Source organism: Herpailurus yagouaroundi, unplaced genomic scaffold (assembly GCF_014898765.1).
Source record: "Herpailurus yagouaroundi ecotype Mexico unplaced genomic scaffold, PumYag 188, whole genome shotgun sequence".
NCBI classification, from domain to species: Eukaryota; Metazoa; Chordata; class Mammalia; order Carnivora; family Felidae; genus Herpailurus; species Herpailurus yagouaroundi.
Window position 1 is genome coordinate 20,812,207 of NW_024412419.1, and position 21,477 is coordinate 20,833,683.

At 40.2% G+C, this 21,477-nt stretch overlaps 1 protein-coding gene across 5 annotated transcripts in view; it reads right to left on the bottom strand.

Annotated features, from left to right (window-relative positions):
• Positions 1 to 2,843: 2,843 nt before the first annotated feature.
• The window catches only part of ASXL2 (ASXL transcriptional regulator 2), a 137,630-nt gene continuing 118,996 nt past the window's right edge, over positions 2,844 to 21,477 (bottom strand). For all 5 annotated transcript variants that reach the window (XM_040496243.1, XM_040496242.1, XM_040496245.1 and 2 more), the window contains 3 exons: positions 19,150 to 19,255; positions 16,532 to 17,249; positions 2,844 to 13,710 (listed from right to left, as the gene is read on the bottom strand). In XM_040496243.1, coding sequence (XP_040352177.1) covers positions 11,239 to 13,710; positions 16,532 to 17,249; positions 19,150 to 19,255 — 3,296 coding nt within the window. In that variant the 3' untranslated portion in view covers positions 2,844 to 11,238. The remainder of the gene's footprint in view (positions 13,711 to 16,531; positions 17,250 to 19,149; positions 19,256 to 21,477) is intronic.

Below are 21,477 nucleotides of genomic sequence, written 5' to 3' on the forward strand. Positions count from 1 at the left end.
CATCCCCAATTATCAGCACCCTATACCAGAGTGGTACATTTTTTTAAATCAATAAATCTACATTGACACATCATTACCACCCAAAGTCCATAGTTTGCATTAACGTTGTAACTTCTATGGGTTTTAACAAATGTGTAAGGACATGTATCTACCATTATAGTATCCTACAGAATGACTTCACTGCTATAAAAATCCTCTCTGCTCCACCTATTCATCTCTCTCTCCCCTTGACCACTGATCTTTTTATTGTCTCCATTGTTTTGCCTTTTCCAGAATGTCACATAGTTGGAATCACACAGTATGCAAACTTTTCAGGTTGGCTGTTCTCAGTAATATGCATTTTTTAAAGATTTTATTTTTATTTTTTTAATGTTTATTTATTTTGATGGGGGGAGGGGCAGAGAGAGAGAGAGAGAGAGAGAGAGAGAGAGAATCCCAACCAGCTTTATAAATGTTTTTAAGTCAGGTAATATTTGTCTTCCAACTTTGTTTTTCACCTTCAAATTTGGTTAGGTTATTTGTCCTTTGATTTCCATATGAATTATCTGAGATCAGCAAAGATGTCCATTATAAGAATTCTACTCTTCACTAGAATTGCTTAATACCAGGCAGAAGGATGGTTAATGGTTTGCTTATTTTCAAAAGGGACTCACCCTTGTTGCCACCAATTCCTGTAACATTTTGGTAATCTTCAGCTTTGATGCTAGAGTCTTGGTTCTTGGCTGCACTAAAATGTTGAATTTGGTTCCATTCTCAGCTGTCATTTCTTAGGTCAAGGACATTTTTCTGAGTATGCACAGAGTGAACTGCAAGACCTTTGCTTCTCTCAAGGACACATCAATTCTTCTAACATCATTACTAGTTTCTCTAGTGCTACAGGGTTTTTCTTAATTCCACTGGTGGACCATAGATTCTTCATTTCCTTAAACAAAACCACATTTACTTTTTTTTCTTTTCTTTTTTTCTTAAGCAGGCTCCACACCCAACGTAGGGCTCAAACTCACAACCTTGAAATCAAGTTGCAGGCTCCACTGACTGAGCCAGCCAGGCATCCCAACAAAGCTATTTTTAAATTAATCTTCTCAGGTTGCTCAGAAAAGAAAATGTCACACAAGTTTTATTTTCTTTATCCACTGAGTCTCTTTTTTAAGAATTTGTGGTAAAATATACATAACATTCACCAATTTAGCCACTTTTAAGTGTGCAGTGCTGTAGCGTTCAGTACAGGATGTTGCAACCACACTACCGTCCGTCTCCAGAACTTTAAACACAAACTCCCAATCCCTGTTGCTCCAAGTCACTGGCAACCACCATTCTAATTTCTCTATGAATTTGACTACTCTCGACACCTTATATAAGTGGAATCATATAATATTTGTCCTTTTGTGTTTGGCTTATTTCACTCAGCATAATGTCTTCAAGGTTCATCCGTGTTGTAGCAGGTGTCAGAATTTCATTCCTTTTTAAGAGAGAGAGAGAGCCTTTTTAAGGCTGAATAATATTCCAAGAATATCACATTTTGTTTATCCATTTATTGATGGACATTTGGATTGTTTCACTTTTTAGCTATCATAAATAATGTTGCTATGAACATTGGCGTGCAATTATCTAAGTCTCTGTTTTCATTTTGTTGGGGTATATAGCCAGAAGTGAAATTGCTGGATCATATGGTACTTCCATTTAATTTTTTGAGGAATTGCCATACTGTTTTCCACAGTGGTAGAGCCATTTCACATTTCCACCAGCAACACACAAGGATTCCAGCTTCTCTACATCCTTGCCAACACTGTTATTTTCTTGCTGGTATACACACACACACACACACACACACACACACACACACACACACACTGCTATACAAAGTAAACTCTACTCCCAACGTGGGACTTGAACTTATGACCCTGATATCAAGATGTGCACACACTACCAACTGAACCAGCCAAGCACTCTCTTTTTTTTATAATAGTTATCCTAATGGATATGAAATCTTATCATGGTTTGGTTTGCATTTTTCTGGTGATTAGTGATGTTGATCATCTTTCATGTGCTTATTGGCCATCTGTGTATATCTTCTCTATATAAGTGTCTATTCCAGTCCTTTACTCATTTAATTGGCCAGTTGTAGGAGTTCCTTACATATTCTGAATATTGGTTTTTATTAGATATATGATTTACAAATATTTTCTCCCATTCTGTGGATTGCCTTTTCACTGTGAATAATGTCCTTTGATGCACAAGTTTTTCATTTTTAATGAAATCCAATTTATCTTTTGTTGCCTATGCTTTTTCCATATCCCAGAAATCAATGTCAAATCGGATTATAAAGCTTTCTCTTCTTCTGAGGGTTTTATGTTTTTAGCTTTTAGGTCTTATATTGATGTTGAGTTAATTTTTGTATAAGACTTAGGGTAAGGGTCCAATTTTATTCTCTTGCATGTAGGTATCAAGTTTCCCAAAAACATTTATAGAAAAGACTGCCCTTTTTTCATTGACTGGTCTTGTCAAAAATCACTCCATCATATATGTAACGGTTTATTTCTGGGCTCTCTATTCTACTTCATTGGTCTGTATGTCTGTCTTCAAGGTATTTCCACACTGTTTGATTACTGTGGCTTTGTAGTACAGGTTTCCTTTTTATTTTTGAAATGCACCACACATTCTCTCTGGCTCATGTTCAGTTCTTTAACACCCTTCAAGTGTTGCCTGGAGACTGGCACTTTCTGCAGTTCCCCAAATTAGCCAGCATCCAGGGAAAATTGCACAATCAGGTGCAGGAAAAGGAGCAACAGGTGAGTCATTCAACATGGTATTGGGTTTTTTTGGAAAAGAAAAGGCACAGTCGCTAAAGTAAAACTGTATGCCTTTATTCAACTTAAATGAGTCGTTAAGATAAAATACAATTTGCCCATGTGCAGAAACATTATACATTCAATTCTGAAGAAGGTAGTTTTATACAACCAATGAAAGGAACAGTCTAAAAGTGAGAGGAATAAAGACGATAGTGAGAGGGAGCTAAAAGGCAGAGTTTTATCTGTCAAAGTGCTAAGGCCTATGTGCACAAAGTTTTAAAGTGAACAAGACCAACAGAAGGTCATTTCTTCCAATCGGATTTCTCTTGGTGCTGGTGAAAGTCTTAAGGTGTGATGCAATCACAGAAGTAAGATGGGTTTTTTAAAAAAGTAGGTGATAGCACTTACGGCTAAAAGTTTTTAATTTCTAGAGTTTCATTTGTCATGTACTCATGGATTCTACATATTTTGTGAATTCAGTAAGAACTTGGCCTTCAATCAGTAGTTTATTATCAAAGAGCAAATTGTCAGGTCTTTCCCAGCCCAGTATCTATCTCCTTATGCAACAAAGAGGAAACCAAAATATGAGACTCTGGAAGAGTTTCATTAATTTAAAGTTTGCGGTAAGTGATTACATATAGGTTCAGCTGAGGTCACCAGAGTCTTCAAATTGCTATTGCCTGAAATCCTAAAATGAGAATTGCTTACTTGGGGTTCAAAGTCCAACTCCATCATGTCCAAGCTCTAGGTATCTGAAAACATCAGACACTGACTCTTAGAAAGAAATGACCCAAGAAAGTAACATTTTTTTGTACCACACTTTCCATAGAAAGGAAATAGGCTGTGTGCAAAATAGTTCTAAAGTATCTTCAAATATTTTGATATCATTTAATGCATTGCTTTCTTATTGGACTAATCTGAATTTTAACTACTTAAAAAGAGGATCCATGATTAAAGTTAGTAAAATTCAATGTTGACTCAAGTTGGCTTAATAGTGTTTATGATGTTTATAGATGTTTATAGCAACATCTGTGTCATCTAACAGACAGGTGTATAGACCTAAATCCTGATCAGTAGCAAAAGTTGCCACTAGAGGATTCAATAGAAAACCATTACTTAGCCTACAAAATGTCTCGAATCAAATGCCATGTTCCAATCATGGCAATGTAACATTATGTGAAGCCAAAACCTTAAAAACAAAAAAAAAATCATTTTGTAAAAAAGTTAAGAATAACCCCAAGTTTACTTAAACCTATTTTAAACCCAATCTTGGGTTTATCTTTCTTCTCCCCTAAGCATTCTCTGGGTTTTGCGGTCACGATGGAAATCAGTAGGTTTTTTATTTCCCTTTAGCCTCTTTGAGTTTGGAAAACCAGGGACATTGAGTTGGAAGTTATTCTTCAGGAGAGTCCACTATGTGGTCACAGCCCATCTGCCCAGCTGATCGTCTCTGGCTCTCCATTCAAGGCTCAGTCCCTCCTCCCAGATTAAGGAAGTCTTTCCAAGGATGCCCTTTATAGGTTACGACTGAAAGCTCCATGGAGGTATAGAAATTCTTTAGTTTATAAAGTCTCTATAAAAGAAACCAAATCTTTTGTTTAAGGTCACCAAATACTGTGAAAATATAGGATACCCACCCTCCTGCTTCTTGGACAAAGCTGAGACATTTCACAGTGGAATACACCAAATACCTTCTTGACCGAAAGGTGAATCTGGATTATTTTGGCATACAGAATTTGAGTTGCAAATCCAGCAATTCAGGTTAAAGATAAATGGTAAGGAAATTTCAAGAATAAGCACAAACAAAACACAATGATTTATCCTTTAAAAACTTTTTTTTTTTAAACACCAGACAGTCTCAAAGTAAGAATTGGGAATTTGGGCCGCTAAAAATTTTAGGTCTAGAATCCTGCTGAAGTTTCTTATAACTCAAGTTCTGTGACTTAGAGATGGGGGTGGGGAGGGGAAAGCCAGTTCTACAGTATTATAATAAAAAACTTTAAAACACTAATTTTATCCACTTTGGAGAAAAAGCACGGATACAACATTTTTAACAATATAAAATAAAGGGATACATTTCCTTCTCACCAGACTACAAGACGAAAATCAAAACTTAGTTTTAATTCCCTTTAGCTTCCTTTGTGTTTTAACATCAGTGACAGGAAGGCTGCATTATTTACCTAATTGTTATTAGAAAGGGTTAGCTGAGAATAACAGATAGCATCTTTCCTGATGCACTGACCAGAATTAATTGAAAGGGATTCTCTCTTCAACTAAGATGTTACTAAGAAATTTCTTGACGTTTCTATTAAGAATTCTACATCTTCCAATGATTGTTTTCAGAAAAATGTAAATTTTATTAACATGGCTCTTCACTTCCACACTGTTATTTCACCTAGGGGCAATGCCTTTCTTTTCTTTCTTCATGTCTCACCACTGTTTCGCTCAGTGCCTCAAATGCTTCACCTCTGTAATTCATTTACACTTAAATTTCCATTATGTCTTGGGAAATATGTAGCACATATTTACTCCTTGAGCCCTTAACTAGACACACGCTGTATGGCTACTACTACTTTAGGAAGACCTTTTGCAATTTACATGGCTGCTTTTGTTTACCCTTGTATAACCTGAACTTCAGTAGTGCTTAGCACATAGTAGGAGCTCCAAGAAATATGTGAATGAGTAACATGATTTGTACACAAAAACAGCTAGAAACAGTATGCAAAATCTTATTTCTAAAGACCACTTTATGGTCAAGTAGTGTCAAAAGCAATGAACACAGGTTTCTAAGGTTGTGATGTAAATAAAGGACAGTTGGGGATTCAAGCTGAAGTTGTGTTCTGGTATATTGCTTTCTCACTCAACTGCAGATCAACTATACATTTAGGCTCCTATGTCATTACCTGAATATGAATTTTACTTTCGGTGAGGTAGGAGGCCCATTTAAATAATTATATCTACTGGAAATGGGGGGATGGCTTTGTAAAAGGCCATAATGGGCTGGTGTAAACACATTTAATATCTCACCTTCACTCCTATTTATTATATGGGAATTATGAGGATGCAGATATTCCCTGAGGCTTCAGAAATTTCCTTTAGAAAAAAGCGCATTTTCAGCAAAGATTTACAGTGCTGTTCTCTTGGATGGGTAAACGATATTCAATGTCTTTGGGCAACGCCAATGTTTGAAATGTCAATTTTTGAAAAATAATAAGGCTGTCTTTTAAAAAGCATTCTACATATCCTTATTAATTTCCAAAATATAAATGTATAAATTATTCATTTTTAAAGAATGGGCTAGATTCCTTTATTTCCAAAGACTATCTAGGTATCATTTTGCTCCTTCAATCGTATCCTAAAACCAAGTATTTGCAACCACAAAATTCTCTTGAACAGGATTGCAGACTATCTGTAGGTATGGGACCATGGGCAGTTAAGCTCTCCTAATATTTGGCTCATTCCGTATTTGCATAATTGCCCTTCCCGACACTGGGCAGTTCAAAACCCAAGTTCTCCTAGCTCTTCTAGCTCTCAAGATCAACCAGCAAGGACCTAAAACTGGTTAAGAAACTCCCTATCCAGATAAATCAGGAAGGATACAGAACTGCCTAGGAAATTCACTTCTTAGAGAAGAACTGGGAAACAGAAAAAAAGTTTTCAATTACCTTCACGAGATTATTTCTTCACGTAGTCCTACTGCTTGTAAGGTGATGGCAGCAAATGTTTGCTAATGAATCATTAACCACTGTTGAGAAAGAAAAACCTATTTTCCCCCTGAGATATTTTCTTACCGTTCTTTGTTACAGAAGTAAACAGTGGGACACCATGTTTTTGTGTTTGTCTGTTTTGAACGTTCCCAGGAACACCAGGGTGGTTAAGAGACAGAACAGTTCAAGGGTGAAAACAGAGACAGACAGATAAGGTGAATTTAACATTTTTACTAGAATTCTGAAAGAAATACGCTACCCTGATATGTTTATCACCAAATTCCTCATTTCACTCCTCTATACAATCTGTGGTAATCTTCCAATGATAATATAAGGCAACAGCTGAGGGCCCTTACCCACACCGCTCTCAGATGGATGTCAGACCTCAAGATTCACCAAAAACTCCAAGGTTTTTATTTTCACTTTAATTATCTTTTACTTAATAATAAAATGAAAAATAAGAATATATGAATACATACAATCTATATACATATATTTATTGCAAATACTTAAAATTCTTATGTAAAATGATTTTTCTATATTTGTGAAAAAATATGACTTTTTAAATGGTGTTGACACCAACTTCTCTGTACATACCCTCAATTCCAATGTTAACAATTCCTTTAAAAAGGCAAAAGACACAAAAGTTTAGCATTTACCAAACCAGTCTGTACAAACCTTATAAGCCAGAAGGAAAAAAAATAGCTTGTGGTAAATAAGTTGATTTTCTTTTAAAATAAAAAATAAACTTCAAAACTATTCCCCTTATTGCATTTCTCGGAAATAATCTGAGTGTCTTTAGAGTAACTTCCTTTGTAATAATTTGTGCCTTAACAGTGAGGTCCTACATTAAACATACCATATATGAGAAATTCAAAGTCTTCCACTGTCACTTTTTACATAGATATTAAAATATATATTACTTAAAATATATTACTGGAAAGCTATTTTTAAAATTGATCTTTAATAGTTGTATCAAATGTAAAGCATTAAAAAAAATAAAGTAACCAAGAATCTATGAAGCTCTTACTTCAACTTTAGGAAATGTTTCACCTATTGTTCCCTTTCAATAGGTATGTAGGTACTGAAACATGGCAGGAAAGATCCCTGCCTATCATCATGTTTCTCAGAGTCTCTTTGGACTATTCTACAAATTGAGCTGAAAGCTACCACTGGCCAAGTTTTTTACTTAGCACGTTGTTGTAATGCAATGGGAACTTTTCCCTCCTTGCTGTGAAAGTGAAACCTCTAGGTCACAGAGAAAACCCTGGCGCTGCTCACGGACAGTGAGTTCTAGAAATAAATAGTGGTGTATTGACCAGAGAAGACCCCCTCATTATAACAAGTCATTTCACCGAACAGTTCTTTAAGGACTCTAAGGTAGAGAAAGGCAATTAATAAGCAATTAGGATGGTCACTGTCAAGTTATTAATACATGTGAATTTACACCTTCACCCAGAAGGCAACGAGGTCTTCCTTTGGCTATTTATTTAAATCTGAGAGAATTCCTAAAACACATACATCTGGGTGCCTTCCCAGCCCATGCTAGTATGCTTCCCCTACCCCAAGAAAAACGTCCCATTTGCCAGATCTTATTCTTAGAAACGTCCCATTTGCCAGATCACTATATGTGATGGGACATCACATATAGTTTCACTATCTTGAGCACAGGGTTTAAGGAATAGTAGGGCAAACACTCCAGGTTATTTGACTTTATTTTGTTTAATAGGCTGGAGAATTTTCGTGGAAATTTTTTTTTAAGATTCAGGGAGCCTTCTCTACTAGACAACTCAGAACATTCATTAAGCAAGACTGAGATGATTATTGTTAATGCTCTCTCCCCAAGGTGACCTACAAAGGAAGGTATCTGAAGGCTGAGAAGCATACCCTGGAGGTATAAGCATCAGGCACAATGCCTGACTAGTCACTGGAAATAGTGCAACTACATACCACAAAAATAAGCTTAGCACTTATCCACAACCTTTCAGATTGAACTGAAAGGTAAAGCAACTCTGAAAACCTAAGATAAAAACTGCTTCAAAGGTACTGGAGTCCCATGCTCTTAACAACACAAAGATCTTTCTTGTTCCTACTGCTTCATTTTCAAAAGAGTCAGATTGTAATACGGTTGGATTGTTGCTCTTGCTTTTCTGTTCAGCTCTTAAAATGACTTTCTACCTGAAACCACTGTTTTGAAACGAACTGACAAATGGATTGTATTTAATTTACTACCAACCCAAAAGAATCTATTCTCTCATTTTGTCAAGATTGAGGCAGTGTACCTAGACGACAAATTCTGTTTTAGGGACATTTGTAAATGCAAATATTTCATTAGCTGAGTATTATTTGTTAGGAGAATCTGGGGAATCATAATGCTTAGGGCCTATCTGCAAGAGCCTGGTCAAGATGAAGAGGCACAATATGGTCTGCTCTCCAAGTGGACTTGAAAATCCCTGATACGTTTCCTCCTTTCCTGGTTAGTCTGTCCAACCTCAGATTAGGAGAACCATGGAAGAGAGACTTTCTATGACAGCGAAGGCGCAAAGAAGAAAACCCACGTTGATCAATCCAAACTGGTAATTAACGTTCAGCATGGGGTCCGTTCTGAATCACTCAGGCACTTCCAGCGCACAGACCGCCTTCGGTCCTGGCACGGACACAGGGAGCGAAGAAGCTAAGTATGGGGAGTCTAACCCAGCAATAGGTGCTTTGAACTCCCTCCCTTGGACTGTCCAGGGTACTGACAGTCTGGGGAACAGAAGCATGGTTTCTGTTTCCTACTGGATCTTGGCTGGAGAACTTAATCCTTACCCCTGTATCCTTGCAGCCTTCATATTTTTAAGCCACGAAGAAAACGGGAAGTTAGGAGGGCATCCTATTGTCTCAGCTGAAACTGGAACACAGATATTAATCTTGTATTTGCCTTGGGTCGCAAAAAAATTAACAAAAACAAAAACTGAAGAATAGTGTAGCAGTAAGTTTCTTATGGGGTTCAAAAGTATTACAAGCATGTATATTATGGGGCAAGGAGGGGAATGGGTAACAGAATGGGGAAGAGTGTTACTGTCTACTTTCTCCTAATCTGGAATGTGACTTAATAAGTTTACACTGTTCTGCATATGGTAAATATCACACCCTGAATACTAAGTACAACCACAAGTGTACTAGGTTGCAATAATATTTTTACTTTATACACTTGAAATTAGGAAACTTAAAATCAATATGCAAAAGATGCACATTGACAACACCCAATTCTTCGATACCAAATTCTGATAAACTGTAGATTTATTCTAATGTTCTTTAACCATGACCTAAATATATGTACTCAAAAACTCTTCAGTCATTAGAGACAAGATTTAAAAGAATAAAAAAGGAAACAAAAAAAGTCAACAAAAACAAATAACAAAACTGTGAAGCTAATTTCTCCTTTCTAGATGTTCCCTTAGCCATTTACTGAGGCCCCTTTACATTAGAAATCTCTAGTGCATAGATACCAGTAATCCAAAATAGAGGACAGGTTTTCTCAAACAGGAAAAGTGTCTAACTTTTACTGTATGCGTGCACACTGTGTTCAGAGTCATATAGAACAAGGTTCTTCCATACTCCTCAGATGCCTGGGAGGTCCAAACAGGCTTAACAGAACGGGCAAATGTGACAGCCAAGGGCTTTTCTTCCTGCAGCGACAGCAGGACTACAGAACATCAGGGAACGGGTTGGGCAAGAAGAGGAAAAGAAAGACTACCTTGTTTCTAGTGTTAAAACCGTTTTCCAAAGTTCTGTATGTTCAGTTTAACAATTTCTGCACTTTTACTCCTTTGCCCAACAAAACACATAGTTCAAATCACCCCATCATTAATATTATTTGTTACTTTTGTCCTAGTATTTCCTACCTGTTTGTAAGCTCCACGACTGACAAAGTACTTGGATGTTATTGCCGGAACTGCTGCCCTGCACAGGCGACAGTAACAGCAGGGGCCTGGAGAGGCATCCCCTTTACGGGCCACATTCACAGTCTCAGGGCAGGGTAGTGGGACTTGAGGCCAGGGATCCACAAACTGCAAGCTGAGAGCTTGGCAACAGCACGGGTTTGTGGAAGCCAAGAACCAGGTCAAGAGCTTTTGGAGTCTGAAATACTACCTGTGAAATTAACATCTTATGAAAAATTTGAACTTAAGAAGGTTCTTCCTGTCTAAGATTAAGGGACTGAGCAAACCCTGACTCCAGATTCTGCAAAGGCTGAATAATCCATGTAAAGCCTGCAGTCAGACTGTCATGACATAATCGGCTTGAATGGTCCTTTCTCCAGACCATCCCTTCAACTCCTTCCTTTTCCTGGCCACTTAGGAAAGGACAGAAGAGAGACAGCTTCCTGTAACCATGCATGGCATTAAAGTTTTCTCAGAGTCACATGAAGCAGAACATAAATCTGAATTTAAAGTAATACATCATTACCTAAACAGCTGGAAAAACGTTAAAACAAAATGTGACATATTTACATGATTTTGTAAGTGCAAACTTGTCACAAATTCACAAAGTCTTGCTTGACCTAGACTTACTATACAAGGTGCTCTTCCTCTAAAATGTAAGATCTGCACTCTGTATTCCTGATTAAGTAACATTTGTCTCTCAAGACAACTGAAACCTCCTTATTTATTTCTGTGATTCCCAAAGGATGCAAAAAACACATCTCGTCAACCCTTCCCTTCCTGCCTCCTTTACAGCATGTTCTCTTTCTAGTCTCGTTACCGAACGACAAGGCAGGAGACACAAAGTTTAGAGGGGCCGATGCAATCATCGTGGCAGAACGCTCCACACCCCTTGCACATGATCATGGCTTTCAATCGGCAGTAACATTTCGAAGGTGTGTCCTCTATGCTGTTCTCTTCAGGAAAGGCCTGAACAGGAATAGTCTGGCCATGGCTGCTGGGATTCATAGCTTGGCTAGCAGGGATAGTAGTGACAGTCACTGAAAAGGACATGACATCACCTACGTTGCTAGACACTTGGCTACAGTCAGGCATCCCCGGTACAGCAGAGTTAGGGTCCATGTCAGACGAGGTGGAGACATTGATCATGCCTCTGTAGCTTGGCCCAATCTGTGTGGGGCTTCCATATAGCTTTGGGGTTTGCAGTGGTGGAAGGAGGAGAGGCTGATGGGTGGGACTGTCTGCAGTCAGAGGGAGAGCAGAACTGAAAAGCTCAGGGCTGCTACGCATCGTCTTCCCTCTCACTGCATGAGCTATTTGTTTCTGTGCTGCCTGAATAAAATCTCGGGCTAGGGTTTTTTCATCAAATGTTTGGCCTCTAGGGAACAGGTAATTCTCCTTGCTTAAAGTGGTTTGCTCATGCACTGGTGTCTCCGCCTTCACATTCTTTTTTGCTAAACAATCATTGGTGGATGGGGTCTCTCTACTGCGGGGTCCTGAACTTGCTTCACACTTGCCAGAACCCTGGGAAGCCTGGGGCTCCTCCTTCACCATGATGGGTTCTTGCTCATCACCAGTACTTTCCTCATCAGTATCTTCTTCTTTGCCGCTGCTACTATCTCCTGTTGCATTTTTACAGTCTGTATATCCCACTTTCAAGGCCTCAGTGGGGCTACTTAGACAAAAACGGTCTTCAGGGTTTACAGAATGGGTCCTCCTAAAGCTCTCTGAACCCCGGCCATAGGTGGAAATGTTAAGTAAGTAGTGACCTGCCATTGCAGGCTTTGATGTCCTTCTGCCAGCAAAACCCAACATGAACCTCTGGCTTGTGGAGATATCCTCTAACTGGAAACCTGAGTGAGTGAAGCTGAACTGGGAGGGCTGCACAAACGGGAGAACATTCTGCCTCCGAACCCTCTGGATGAGAGTCTGAAGGATCTGATCTTGAGTGGCTTTACTTAGTCCTTCCTGGTATTGGTGTGTGTCAATGCTAGAGTCCCTCAGATCCTTACCTGTCAAGAGCTGGAGGGATCTTGGAACCTGGGGGAGCTGCTTATTTTGCAAGGTTTTACCCAGCGGCTGTAGAGCTGGGCGAGACTGCCTCTCACTAACTTCCTCTCTGCTGATCTCTGTTGCGTTGGTGCCTGTGAGGGCTCCTACCCCCGGCTCCTCTCTTGTGGTCAGTGGAACAGTTTTCATTTCAACTTTGGTGAGAGGTTTGGGCAGAATTTGCTCCATGGGAACATCTTTGCCCTGAAGCAGCTGAGTGACCAAAGGATTATTCGCAGGGATACTAGAGCTTGGCCTTGAAATGGGTCCATTCATATTTGAAGAAGTTCCTGGAGTTTTAAGGCTAGAAGCTACTGGCAAAGTGCTCGAGGACGGAGCTGATCCGGTAGATGCTACAGTCACACTGACCTGGGGTACAGGAAGCTTTTCTAAAGTGGCTGCTGTCAATAAAGATGTTAAAGGAGAGGGAGTCATATCCACTGACGTACTAGCAGTTGTCTCTGCCGAGGCTGAAGGGTCTGGTATATTCTTACTAGAACCTACTCTGGGCTCAACTGTGCCGTCAGCTGCAAAACGAACAGGCGAGGCACCAGAGAGGAGAGCAGAATCTGTCGGAGCAGAAGGCGCTTTCTCCTGTCTGCAATCATTGGGCCCTTGTGGGTGGGTAAGAGAGGCCACTGTGGCTGTTGCCCTGGTGGGATTCAGTTTTTCATTACTCAGTTTCCCTACAGCTGGTGGGGGTGCGTGAGTGTGGGCTGGTGATGGGACACTTGTGCGTGCTCCACTGATGGCAGGTGTTGGAGGCACTGAGGGGGTTTGCTGTAGTTGTGCTCCAGAGACACTATGAGGCTGAGCCTGGTCTGGGGTCTTGGTCTCAGACTGGGGCTGAGTCTCTGGAACACAGGGTAAAAGCTCTCTCGTACCTCCCCTGCTTCCAGTTCCTGCCAATTCCAGTGCGGGGCCCTTTCCGGGTTCACGGGCTCTGTCTGAGTCTGGACTCCCTCCTCTAGCAGGCTTCCTTTCACCACCCTCTCCTGGACCTTGTCCACCCCCCGGGCCAGGTCCTGGAATGGTCCCTCCAACCGAGGCGGCGGCGGCAGCGGCGGCGGCGGCGGCGGCTGCTGCCCTCTGTGCTTTGACCAGCTGGGCTTTTGCTTTGATGTCTGCAAGAGTTCTGGCTCCTGTTCTGTTAGGACTAGTGATGGAGACTGGAAAACGAGCCCTGGGAGAGACCTGCGATGTAGGAAAAGGCATGGGGGAGATTCTGGAGACAGGTATCTGAAAGAAGGAGGGAGAAAAAGAAAACGCCAGAGCTTAGTTTTCACTTACAAGAGTAACAGAACTTCATCAACACTTGAATTTTCCCAGTAGGGTAAACACTGCACAACACCAGTGGCAATGGTGGCAGGTCCATGGCCAAGAGACCAGACTGCGGAGACAGCAACACGGTTTCGTCTCCAGGGTCCTTCCACCTCTTAGAGTGGTGCCAAAGTCTCTCCTCCCCCGACATCCTGTCCACCCCAAATCCCCATACAGCTTTTCCCAATACAACTCCCTCCTAATGGCATTACTACTCACAACTGCTTATTATTTACGATACAGACCTTTCTACGGTATTTGTGCTTTCAAAAGTGTGTGTGTGAGAAGCATACCACTGTCTTTGTCTTCCTAGCACTCCTTCCAAGGTCCAAGGAAAAATTCTTGCTCTCTTCTGCTCTACACACATACACCCATGCACACTTAAGCATAGAGGCTGAATTATCTCAATGACAGAGGCTTCTAGATAGCACTGGAAGACAGAGACAGTGTGTAATCCACAGACGCACCCCACTCTGCCCATCCCATGAGGAAGGATGCACATAATATATATGTTTGCTATAGTCATTCTCCTCCCTGGCTGGCTTAATACTTACTTGGGGAGCTTTTTAAACTTACTTGGGGAGCTTTTTAAAACTATATGCGCTCTGAGTCTTATCCCAAAATTTACAAATTAGAACCCTAGGGAAAAATGCTTTTATCAGGTTTGAAACCACTGATTTTCATATCATGAAATATTGTATCTGAAAGGAATCTGACTCATATTTGAAACTATACTTCAGAAGCTATCAGAGTTCATTAGAATGCATCAAAGTCTGGCCCCTCCTAGTAGCTGCTAGAGTTTAAAGGAACAAATAATTATTACAGATGTTCTAGGGCATTTAATTAAAAAAAAAAAAAAAAAAAAGAATCAAGCCACGGTACTGTAAGAATAGTAAAAGTGATTTTCATAAAAATCACACTCTCTGGCAAAGCATTCATGATAGAAAAGTCTCAAAAAAATTTTTTAAAAGGGTGAGATTTGTAAGTGTATAAATCTTAAAATTAAAAAGTCATGAAGAGGGGCGCTTGGGTGGCTCAGTTGGTTAAGCATCCGCCTTCAGCTCAGGTCATGATCTCGCAGTTTGTGAGTTCGAGCCCTGCGTAGGGCTCTGGGCTGACAGCTCAGAGCCTGGAGCCTGCTTCAGATTCTGTGTCTCCTCCTCTCTCTGCCCCTCCCATGCTCATGCTCTGTCTCTCAAAAATAAATAAATGTTAAAAAAATTTTTTAAGAAGTCATGAAGAATGTCATACAATTAGTAGTAGGCAAAATGAGAGGGAAATCACGTAGTAAATGAAATGGGTCAAGTACTAGCAAATGAAAGTTTCTAAGGGATATTTCCTGAAAGAACAACTTTGGTTCAACTAAGTTAAATTAAAAGGGGGGGGGGGGGGAGTATTTCTATGTGGATTATTTTTCTCTTTATATCCTAATATGAATGAATAATACCCAGTGCCTGGGTTCATAGTAGACACAACAGTATTAATAAATACCATTAATAAAAATGTAGATACTATTTATCAAATGAATAAATGGATTACAAACTGATATTAAGCACAAGGCCAAGTATTACTAAACCTTTATATCAGAAGTAAAAAATGTGTTTGGGCTTTAAAGGGCTCACTATTGGTTAAAAGCAGTCTTTATATAGTATCTTAGCGATACTGCTTTCTGAATGTGAAAGATTTGATACGCAGCAATATAACACTAACATGGAAGTTAATGACATATCCTAAGCAGCAGAGCTTAGCAAGGCTATTCCACCTTACTAAGAAGAAACCTTCTCTCAAGAAACCAGCAGTGACTCAAGGCAGCCACAAATGTTTCCTTTAAAAAGATGGGGCACCTGGGTGGCTCAGTCTGTTGAGCGTCCAACTTTGGCTGAGGTCACGATCTCAAGGTTCCTTGAGTTCAAGCCCCATGTCGGGCTCTGTGCTGACAGTGTGAAGCCTGCTTGGGATTCTGTCTCCCCCTCTATCTGCCTTTCCCCCACTCACACTATCTCTGTCTTTCTCAAAATAAGTAAATATACTTAAAAAAAAAAAAAAGGTGGAACTAAAGGTAGTTCTAGAGCCACAGAACATCAAATTAGTTATGGCAGTAAGAAAAGGGCCAAGGTACACTTAAATATCATTGCTCTCGCTACAAAGATCTTTTTTTTTTTTTTAAGTGTATTTATTTATTTGGAGAGAGAGAGGGAGAGAGGGAGAGAGGGCAAGGGAGGAGCAGAGAGACAGAGAGGGGGGGGAAGAGAAAGAGAATGTCAAGCAGGCTTCACGCTATCAGTGCAGAGCCAGACACGGGGCTCAAACCCATGAACAATGAGATCATGACCTGAGCCAAAACCAAGAGTCAGATGCTTAGCCAACTGAGCGACCCAGGTGCCCCAAAGACAGATCTTTTAATCACATCGATGACTTCCTTCTCTTATCATATTTCTTATTCTGCCACATGAGACAGAATACTATCGGTAAACTATTTTAAGATATAAGAGTAGCCAGCAGGGGTGGGTGGGTGGACGGACGTAGTCTACATTAGATATGCAGGTACCTTACTTACTCAAAAACTAAAAGATCTGTAGGAATGGAGTTCTAAATGCCTGTTTATTAATAATTTTATTCGTGTAAGACCACAGTTACATGCTTATCAAATATATACAACTGCTTCTGCATTAAGAAATAACACAAATGACTTGAAATTTAAGAAGTATGACCAGAAACTCAATTCTTCCCACTCACTTACCTTGAGAGGCGGTACTTTTCGCACCTGGATCCTGTCTGCTCTACTGAGAAAGGGCTGTGGCGAGACGTGAAATGGCTGCTGGTGCTGGCGATTCTCAGTGACACGCGGCCTTTTCTCCCAGCTCACAGGGGCCTCTTCTTGGAGGAGACAAGATTTCCTCTTAAGGCTCTCTGGGCTGTGATCGGTCAGAGCTGATGGAGGTTCTTTCATACTGGTCTCCTGTGGACCTGTTTCCACTATGGGCTTCATTCCTGGCTTATCCACCCCAGGACTCTTGGGTTTGTTTGGGGACGTAACTAAAGCTCCTTGGCTTTCATCTTTGTTGTAATTAGAAACTGTAGTGAGATGATTCTCTTTCTCAGACTCCTGTTCAACAGAGGCAACTGGCTTCTGCTCCAAGAGCTCATCATCCTTAGGGCACTTGATGGGAAGAGTGCCGCCAAGCTCTTGGGTATTGCTTGCTGAGGACAATAGGGGCTCTGTGGGCTTCAAGTTCGGCGGCACCAGATCTTGGCTTTCATGCTCTTCCTTCCTTACTGGGGATGGTGCTTGTGCCACTTCTTCTTTAGACTCTAACTGGGGAATCACTGGGACTGTACTGGCAGGTGAGGCCTCTGAAGGAAGCATGGATTTTGGTTGCTCTGCTGGGGTTTTCTTTACTTTGAGATCACTGGGCGAGGCTGTTAATTTCTTTGAATCCTCAAGGCTCAGGCCAGAACTAAAAGGTGGAAGAAAAAAATATTCTAGTTGAGAAATGGCTCGTGTTATTGAAAGCATTATGAGATAATAGTATATGGCAATGCCTAGAAGGAACCCTGACACATAGGAGGTATTCCTCACATGTTATCTTTCACTATTATCATCATTAGTGAAGCTCTGGAGTTCGAGTGCTTGGATGCAAATCCTGGCTCTGATAAGATCCATGTGAAATTGAGTAAGTCACTAGCCTTCTGTACCTCACTTTCTTCAGTTATATACTGAGATTCATCACTTGATACTATTGGTGTTATTAAGTTAATGCATGTAAAGTACTTAGAACAGTGCCTAGCACATATTAAAGCTCAACAGTGTTAATTATTATCATTACTTTTGCATGTAAGAGGGGCTACCTTGTCTAGAAGCAAGCATCACAGACTACTCACAAGGGAAGTGAAAAAAGGCCAAGACCCACGCACCCTGATCAACTCTGCTCTGCAGCACCTGAGAAAGGCTGGCCCAAGAAATCTAAGGGCCCCTGAGGAGACAGGAGTTGGCTGTCAACACTCTCCAAGCATTGAAAATTAGAACTTGGGAGTTTCTGGAAAGCCTGCTTAAACTTCATTTAGTATAGTTCTATAATTCCGAGACCAATGCCTCTGAGCTATCCCAGGAGTGAACTGATAGGACTTCCATACTGTGGCCTAGAGCTAAGCTACTCAGTAGGAGTCACTAGAGACTCCTAATGTTTTAGAATATTGTTTAAACAGGCAAAAGCAAGGCACCCTCTTTGGTGACTTCAATCAGGACTGCACAATGGCTAACAACAAAACTATACAATACCAAAAAACAGTTCTTCTATAAAAGCTGGCAAAAAATAAGAGCTAAAAACAGAAAAACCCAAGAATTGCTACAATGCTCTATCTGCCTAAGGAGGGAGGGCTCAGAGCTCATACCAAGAGTGGAGAAATATCAATACATGAAACTCTTTTTCTTTTCTTTTTTTTTTTTTAAAGATTTTAAGTAATCTCTATACCCAACGTGGGGCTTGAACTCACAACCCCAAGATCACGAGTTGCATGCCCTAATACCTGAACCAGCCAGGCGCCCCAATAAGTGAGACTCTGAATCTCAGGAGGAATTACTTCCTAAGTGACCATAAAGGGGATCAATGAACTACTTGGAGATAAGGAAAAGAGCCATTAGTTCTCAAACTCTGGGTATGAGTGTTCTTAAGGACTGCCATTAGGTATGCAGAAGGAAAGAAGGGAGCCAAACCAACAGAATCTGGATGTTCAATTCTACTTCGAACAATACAGCTCCACTGCCATCTATTTAAATATCCCCTTTAAAATTTTATTTGGACTTTTTGTTAGGAAAAAAAAAAAAATTTAGACAACATATCCTTGAGAACAGGGTTTGTATCTTGATTCAGCTATGAATATCTCCCAGAGGGCCTTATACAGAGAAGAAACTGTTTAATGATGCACTGGGCATAATGATCCATATTATGGGATTCCTCAGTGATTCTGGATAAATTATCATCTTGTGGGATGATAATTAACTACTAGAAAAGATGTACAGGATTTCAGTATTCTCTTAACTTATAAAGTCACTGGAAGAACTATTCACCCTATTCAAAGAAAGGGACTCTAATTCAAGATAACACCTTTTTTTTTTTTTTTTTTTTTTTTTTTAAATAAAACCATCCCACCCACAATAGTAATGTGTTAAGAGTCAAGTAATCCAATTCTGGGCACCCATGACTCATAAAAAGAAAATAATTCTTCCTAAAATAGAATTGGTGAAAAAAATAGAAGGAAATTGAGGACCAGATTTTCTAGAAAGGTAGTAAGATGAAACACTATGTGACATATATGTAGGAATGAACATTTTGTTTATGGAACCTGTCTTGATATTACCTCTGACCATAGTAGCTTTCAAAGAATTGTTCTTTCCATGGCTCTACTTTTTTCTCCTTCTCAATCTCTTGTCGAATTCTCACCTGCATCTCAGGTGTAAACTCACCTATAATGTACCAAAATAAAATAAGATAAAATTTTCAAAAAGGATACTCAATAGAAATATGGTGTTTCCATTTTTTAACTTCGCAGATTACAAAAGACTCGTGCAGGAGTCAAAATACCATCATGTGAAAATAATAGAAATTTCCCAGAATTCTAACAGAAATTTCTCAAAATTCCTCACTGGAAGGGAGCAGCTAAATGCCATCAGGTGAAATAAAAATACTTGTGCACCACTCCATGCAGTTTTCGGTCTCAGCTGGGCCACTTGTGCCTTTTCTCTGGGCTTTCCTTGTAGCACTTCCCTCCAACACCAAACATCATTTCTCTACAGATTTCCCTTATCACTAACCTTGCATGTTTAATTTCCACTGGAAATTTGATATGACTCTCATCATATGTTTTCAGTTAAATAATGCCACTGAGTATTTTATTATTTTAAAGCTCTGTTTCTCTGAGGCGACTTGTATTTTATGCCCTTTATCTCCTACTGCATAATGAACAGCTATGGCCCCGCTCAGAGGCATTTGAGGCTCCAGTAAAAAGAGAGGAGCTATTTAGGAGTTGCCAGTTTTCTAGCTGTCCCAGAAATTGTGCCACTCTAGCGCCTTGGCGAGGAGGCATTCAACATGTCAAACACCCAGCTGCTCGGAACATGATAGTTACGTGCACATACTACCAGCCGCCTTCAGTCCTCCCACTCCATCAGCAGAGAACCTTCCAATGTGCTGGGTAGGCCACCTTCAAGCTGCGGCTTGGAAACATTGCTCTCTGTTATATTCTACCACCCAGGACACCAAGGAGTAAGAGGTAGCAATGGTAGACGTGAAGTTGAAGGTCTCTTGGGGGTAAGAAAACGGAAAGGGAAAGTGTCTGAGGACACAATCCTGGTCATATAAGTAGGAAAAGAGGAATCTGTCTGCCGGAATCCAAAGGAGAACTACTTTTTTGTTGAGTCCACTGTGCATGACAGAATGAGGAACAGAAAGTACTGCATTCTGTTCACACGTGTACAAAGTTTTTGCTGCTCACATGACTCTAGGTATAGCAGTGACTGCTCCTATGCAGTTAACACTGCTAATAATAGTTAACACCAATACTAATCAAGGTATCACTATCGTTAACATCTACTTCAAAAAACTAGCGGTTGGGCAGGGCAGGGTATAAGCCCTTTACCAAATTCTTCTTCTTCTTTTTTTTTTTTTTTTTTTAAGTAGGCTTCATGCCTGGCATGAACTCACAACCAGGGCTTGAAGTCACGACCCTGAGATCAAGGACTGAACTGAGTTCAAGAGTTGGATGCTTAACCCATTGAGCCACCCAGGTGCCCCTACCACATTATTCTTAAAGGTAATGATAATGTATATGTTTTATAGTGCTTTTATCATTTTAGCTCTTTCAGAAAAAAAGTAATCAGTGAGAGAGCCTTTCTACACAGAATTTGTCCCCTAGGGGCAATGGGGTGGCTCAGTTGGTTGAGCGTCAGGCTCAACTTTGGCTCAGGTCATAATTTATCTCACGCTTTGGGAGCCCGAGCCCCTCACTGGACTGTCTGCTGTCAGCACAGAACCCACTTCAGTCCTCTGGCCCCCCAACCCCTGCACCTCTCCTGTTTCCACTCTCTCTCTCAGAAATAAATAAACACACACAAAAAAATTAACCATTTAAAAAAAAAAGAGGACAGAATTTGCCTCCGAAAAGAACAAAAACAAGAGGAGGGAAAATGTCAACAACTGCAGTGAATGTAGATATTAGCTTGTCAGTTAACCCTAAATGCTAGAGATCTGACAAAAAGTCAGATGAATAGCATTCCTAATTGCTCTCCTTACAAATGTATTTACTTTTAATCTTTTTTTTTTTTACGTTTATTTTATTTTTGAGAGAGAGAGACAGAGTGAGAGCGGGGGAGGAACAGAGAGAGAGAGAGGGAGACACAGAATCTGAAACAGGCTCCAGGCTCTGAGCCATCAGCACGGAGCCTGACGTGGGGCTCAAACCCATGAACTATGAAATCGTGACCTGAGCCAAAGTTGGAGGCTTAACTGACTGAGCCACCCAGGTGCCCCATAAATTTATTTATTTTAAAGTTTCTCACACTTGTTTTAAGCTATGCCTTGTCATAAATTCATTATGACTTTTCAAGTGCTGGCTTGTATTCCATGTGTAACTGAAAAACAAACATAATACAGCACTGTAACTCTAATTTTACACTCCACTTATTAAGGA